Raw genomic sequence first — 6,000 nt, forward strand, 5'->3', positions numbered from 1 at the left:
CAGCTGGCAGTTAAAGGGATATTGTGAAGCAACTTTGAAGTTGCCATGTGCTGTAGTTCAGCACTTTGATCTATCGCTGTTACAGCAGGAATGCTCTCCATTTGCCACAAATCATTGAATATCATTTATTCCTGTTCTGAAATGCTGTACTCGGTCCAGCGCCTTCGGACGTCCTCCCGACTTGAAAGGCGCTATACATATTTAATCTTCTTGTTGTTGTTTAATGTGTGCAACTCGGGGACCAGATTTACACCAGGTTGGGGTATATCTGCCAGAATTTCTGGTCCAGGCTTTTTTTTTTGGTGCTGACATTTTTTTTTGCTCCCCTTTTTTTTTCTGTCGTCTCCCAGAGTTTTTAGAGATCCGAGTGTCGGGAGCGATGTGTTTAGTACTGGTATCCTCCCACTTGAGGGCAGTGCAAGCTGACGAGGGCTGCCTAATACTGCAGTAAACTCACAAAAGCCACTCTCACTCCCCTTTTAATCCCGGAGTTTGTGAGCGGTGGAATGGAGTGGCTCAAATACAGCAACACTATTATTTCTGACATTACACTAATATCTAGGGCACTTTTTGCTGTTAAGCAGGTGGGCTTTGAGGGGTTTTGATAGTCAATGGAGAGACCTTATTTTCTCCTATCGGTGAGTCAGTGACTAGAGGTAGTGGTTGAGGCAGATTCCATTTAGCTTTCAAAGGGGAACTCGGTGGATATCTAAAAACAATGTTTGCCCACACAATAGTCGATCCACTTTGCAGTATTCTGTGAAGCACTTTGAGTCGTCTGAATCATGTGATTGGATTTCAAATCTGTTTTCTTGATTTGAGCTGTTAACTGGTTAAACGAGCACCTGACATGGGGCTGCGCATTCCTGGGCGCTTGTTAAACTTGCTCATGTCGCTGCCGGGAGGGGAAGTCAGCTAATGGGGCAGCCTGCCAGAGGATTCACCCACAAATACCCCACTTTCTGTTAGTGCTGCGTATGAACAGTGAATGTTCATGGTTCCCATTCCACTTTCAGTAGGCAGATAATTTGCATCGGGGAGCAGTGAGAAGTGAGTCATTTCAGGGACTAACACTACACATCTCTAAACAGTAGCTTTGCAATCGTTTCAAAATTGTAACTGAGTATAAACATGGTTCAGACACAATGCAAAATCCCTGCATTTGACAAACAAATTTATTTCTTTGCCTGTGTACCATGTGTTAGTTCCGAGCTGTCTGTACCGTGCACTGACTGTGTGAAATAGTTTCCAGCCACAAACAGCTCAACATCCACCCGAGCTATTGTTCACGGGAATCTCAGGAGGCTTCTCTGCTGTTTGTTTGTGTGTGTGTGTGTGTGTGTGTGTTGGTGGGTGGGGAGGAGGGGGAGGTTTTCTGCTAATGTAAGTGGTAATGTTGTAGGCAAGGGTGGGACTAATACCTAGTAACCTTAACATTTTTTAAAAAAGTCGTCAAGTGGGCAGATCAGTGACTTCTCATCCTGCAGGATTACAGATGGTGTTGCGATCACAGTGTCTCCAGGCTTCAGGAGGGCCAGGCTCCAGCATAGTTTCCCGTGTTGGATCTATTGCGCTTATAAGATCAGAGTGAAAAGTGCTATAAATAGGCCATTGCACTCTGAGACTACCTGCACAGTGTAGCCCAGAGTGAGTGGCAGATTCAGATGTCTTGGGCCTTTGCTCTGAATCTCCTCACTGACTGATCCTCGCGGTGGATTTGAGGAGGAAGGTTGTGGTTCTACACTCTCGACTCCAGCACATTGCTGCGTCAGGATAACATTAATGCACAAGGTTTACTACTCCCAACACTTCTGCTATGATTTGCTATACTGTTTATCATAATGACAATACTATTGAAGGAAGTTAATGTTTACTAACTTGCTACATGGAATTGTATGGTATAACAGTGTAAAGAAACTAATGTGTCACAAGGGGACTTCCTGCTTAGCTCACAGCCTAAAGCTGACTCACACGTGGATGTGCATTCATCTGGAAATTCATCAGACTCGGTGCTGGAATATATCGTTGAATCAGATCTTGCATGTTGTACTTTGTATGTGATCAGACACACGTGACCAGAAGGACTGGTTTCATGGAGGTGCTAATCAAGTGATGCCTTGCACCACCTACCTGTTACAACATGAATCCGTTTCCTGACTGTCTACGGATGCAAAATGCACAGCATGAATTCACTTTTGATATATTTGTGGCTCTTTGTGGGATGTTGCTGCCTGCAAAATTGGTTCTCGATCCACAATTGTTTGTGGGACACAGACGTGCACAATTGGCTGCCGCGTTTCGCCCACAAAGAATATAGTCAATTCACCTCAGAGTGAAACGCTTTGAGGCACCTCAATGAACTGATAAATAAGGCACTCTGATCAAATGCAAGGATTATTATTATTATAAATTGGCTGCTGTGTTTGACTCAATTGCACAGACGCTCCACTTTATATCCTGTGAAGCACTTTGGATGATGTGAGCGGTGTGCTATGCCAAATGAAATGCTCATTAGTGTGTGAAGTTTGCTTTTTTGACTAACCTGGACACTTAAACTGTTTTATACACTTGTCTTATATATGGAGATGCAATTCTCCCCAATTGCCACTGGTGGATGCAGTTGTCTGCTCTGTGTTAAAGGGGGAGAAAATGTGACTGGATTTTGTATCGCTGCTGAACAGGGCTTGTCTCCCACTGAGGCTGTTTGTACTCCTATTGCAGCTCAAATCATGAAGTGTAGCAGACTAGGATCAGTGTTACTATGGCTTGATTTCACTTTAAGTTTTAAGACAACCGGTGTAGGACCTCAGCTCAGCATTCCTCAATGTGTAGCTACCGACTAAACTCTTAGGTTTTGATATCTTATTTCTGAGTCCGTCACCGATCAATCCTCTGCTGAGATGATAAATCCTGTAGATGATACAGGATGATAGGAGATGATAGGAGTCCTGTAGCTCAGTGGTTAGAGCACTCGCTTTGCAAGCGAGAGACCTGAGTTCAATTCCAGGCAGAGGGCGAAACCTTGGGCAAGTTTCCTTACTCCACACAGAGCCTAATAATAATCCCTCCAAAACAAAAACAATAATAAATTGGTCATTTTCAATCTACGACTGTTTGTGGGACATTGCTGTGCGCAATTGGCTGCCGCGTTCGCCCACAAAAATATACAGTCAATTCACTTTACAGTGTGTTCTGTGAAGCGCTTTGGGACGTCCTCCCGACGTGAAAAGCGCTATATCAAATGCAAGGATTATTATTATTATAATAAATGGATGAAACCAGCCTTAGAAAGGTTTGTGTGAATGCAGCACTTCACCGTGTGCCTGTTTTATATCTTACAGTGCTTCAGGAGCTAGTGTGGTCGCCATCGATAACAAAATCGAACAGGCAATGGTAAGTCACAGCAATCTATTCAGTCTGATTCTGTCCTCACCAGGGGCTGCAGCTGGGAGCTACATGGGCTGTTGATTGGGAGCTGTAGTCAGGTGGGTCTGAAAGTCCAGCAGGGAATGTCAAGCAAAGTTTCATAGCCACAAAGGTAAAGAATTCAAGGGGAATCGGGGAACATGTGGGTCACTTGAGGATGCAGTCAGTGTTGTGGAGAGCAAGCTCTCAAAAAGGCAAATGAAATTCTGGGGTTTATAAACATGGACATGCAATGTAAAAGTGGGGAAGCGATGCTGGAATTGTATAGGATTGGTTGGATCACAGTTAGTGTGTGAAGAAGAGGACAGATTCACTGGGATGAAACCACATGTGTGATAATATGCATGAGCTCAACTGGGAGTTTTTCCACGGGACCAGAGGGGATGAGATTGAGGGGTTTAAAACCGGTTAGGTGGGGGGGTGGCAATTTCCTTTCGTTGGGAAGGGGTGACAGTCTGAGGATTGTTAGAGAAAAATTAGGGGAGATGTTACCTGGTTACCCAATTAGACAACAGAACAACTTCCAAACCTGTTTGAATACCTTTTATTTATTGCAGGATTTAGTGAAAAGCCATCTGATGTATGCAGTCAGAGAAGAAGTGGAAGTCTTGAAGGAACAGATCAAAGAACTGATTGAAAGGAACTGTTCACTAGAACGAGAGAATTCGCTGTTAAAGTCACTCACGAACAATGACCAGTTGTCCCAGCTCCAAATCCAACCATCCAACCCCAGTAGCACTTCCCAACCACAGCAACCGACTGCAGTAGCACAAGCTCCAGCAAGCACACAACAGACACAGCCGCCTCCACAGCCTAACGTCTCTTCTGCATGAAACGCGCTCGCCTGCATAGGAAAAGGAAATCTTTTTACAACCCAATCGTTCTCTCTCTCTCTCCCCGTGTGCCACTGATGGTGTTTAGCACTACGCGGGCAGTGAAATTAGCCATGGCTTCAAAGTGTGTGTTTTGCTCGTTGGCCTTCTCAGTATTAGACAATCATCCGCAAGAGCTTTCAACACCCGGCGTCGCGTCAAGGCAATCGGGACGGCATCCATGATAGTGTGGAGAACACACGCAGGAGGTGTTCTGTTGGGAGGAGACTCGTGTCCAGTGGGAGGCAGGCTGATTTCATCAGGTTGATGGAGGACTGAATATTCCTACATTGATGTGGCTTACCAAGGTTTTTTTTCTTAAGAAAAATAGGAATCTGTGTCATTCGCGCCTCACTGTTTAACATTAAGACCTTGTTAACAGTTCTTTCTGAAAGAGCCACCATTCTAGTAACCTTTTGCATCCACGACTTTTTCATTTCCTGTTTGTGTTTATTTATTACAGGGCTGCTATTTTCATATGTAAATGAACAATGTCACAGAATTTTTTTTGTGTAAGTTTAAAAAAAAATGAAAGATTATAAGATTACTGATAAACGCGAGTGCTGGTTGGGATTGCATATATTAGTTTAAAAAATATATAGGTAATAATAAAATAAAAATTCTGGCTTAGAGGTTCTAACACTATGGGGATGTTCTACAATAGTTGGATCCCAAATTTGAATGTAAATTTTGTATAGATTGTAAGTATTATAAGACCATAGCATATACAAGTGGTCAGCAGAGGCTGTGACCCAACAAACCTTGAAAATAATATTTAGGCATTTAATGAAGAAACAAATAAAACTGCTCATTTCTGTTGCTGGTTTCTTTTTCTGGGGAAAAAAATTGCCATGATTTTTCTCTGACCTTTTTTGTTTATTAAAAAGAAAAGGGGAGATTCTCTTTTTTTCCCACCGAGAGTGCGATGTTTGGGTGGGAGGAATAAAAAGCTGTGAAATTGTTCAACCTACTTTGTAACCAAAGAAGCAAAGCTGTGTAACTGAATTCATTTATTTTGTATCGGACGTTCTATATAGTTTTTATTTAGTTTTGATTTTTTTCAGCTTTGACAAGTGTTTTTTTTCCTTTAGACTCTTCAGCATGTTCTGCATGACCCCCCTACCCCTACCCCCTCTCTCTCTCTGAACCATTCTCTTACCTCACGTTTTACTGAGCCCTCCTTACTGTAACAAGTTAGTCTGTGAACAAGTGTCCAATGAACACTAAAGAACAGCTGTTGGGTTCAAGCTAGAGCTAGTGTGAATTACTAGTCAGGAAATGGAGTGAGATATCTTTTGTTCATTTAAATGGTGTTCTGAATTTCATATGCATAAAGTTTTGTTACATTGCAGATTTTATTGTATTTAATAAATGCAACATGTGCCGATTCAGATGTCCTCTTTGTCCCGAGTGGTTCAATTAAAGCATGGATTCCAGTGGCCACGTTTAGGAGCTCTGCTCCTCTTTTGTCTTGTCTTATTAGGATGGGCTCATTTCCCACTGCAGAGCTCTGCTGTCTTACAGCGCAGAAGGTCTGGGCTTTGATTACTGGTTTGTGTGGAGGTAGACAATGCGAGGGTAGGATCAGACTGGACTAAATGTTCACACTAGAGAGGAATAGATCCAACAAAGGTGTGGATAAACCAAACTAATATTTAACAGTGTCCAAAAATGTACAAGAGTTATACTTGAGCTGGAGGGG

The 6,000-nt window shown here is 42.9% G+C and overlaps 1 protein-coding gene across 1 annotated transcript in view; it reads left to right on the forward strand.

Annotated features, from left to right (window-relative positions):
- Window positions 1-5,737, forward strand: part of LOC103184456 (TSC22 domain family 2) — a 46,544-nt gene extending 40,807 nt beyond the window's left edge. The window contains 2 exon segments of the mRNA XM_007902461.2: window positions 3,342-3,393; window positions 3,984-5,737. Of these exon segments, the coding sequence (XP_007900652.2) occupies window positions 3,342-3,393; window positions 3,984-4,259 (328 nt within the window). The 3' untranslated portion in view covers window positions 4,260-5,737.
- Window positions 5,738-6,000: the final 263 nt, after the last annotated feature.

The sequence above is a fragment of the Callorhinchus milii genome, unplaced genomic scaffold (assembly GCF_018977255.1).
Source record: "Callorhinchus milii isolate IMCB2004 unplaced genomic scaffold, IMCB_Cmil_1.0 Scaffold11, whole genome shotgun sequence".
NCBI lineage: Eukaryota > Metazoa > Chordata > Chondrichthyes > Chimaeriformes > Callorhinchidae > Callorhinchus > Callorhinchus milii.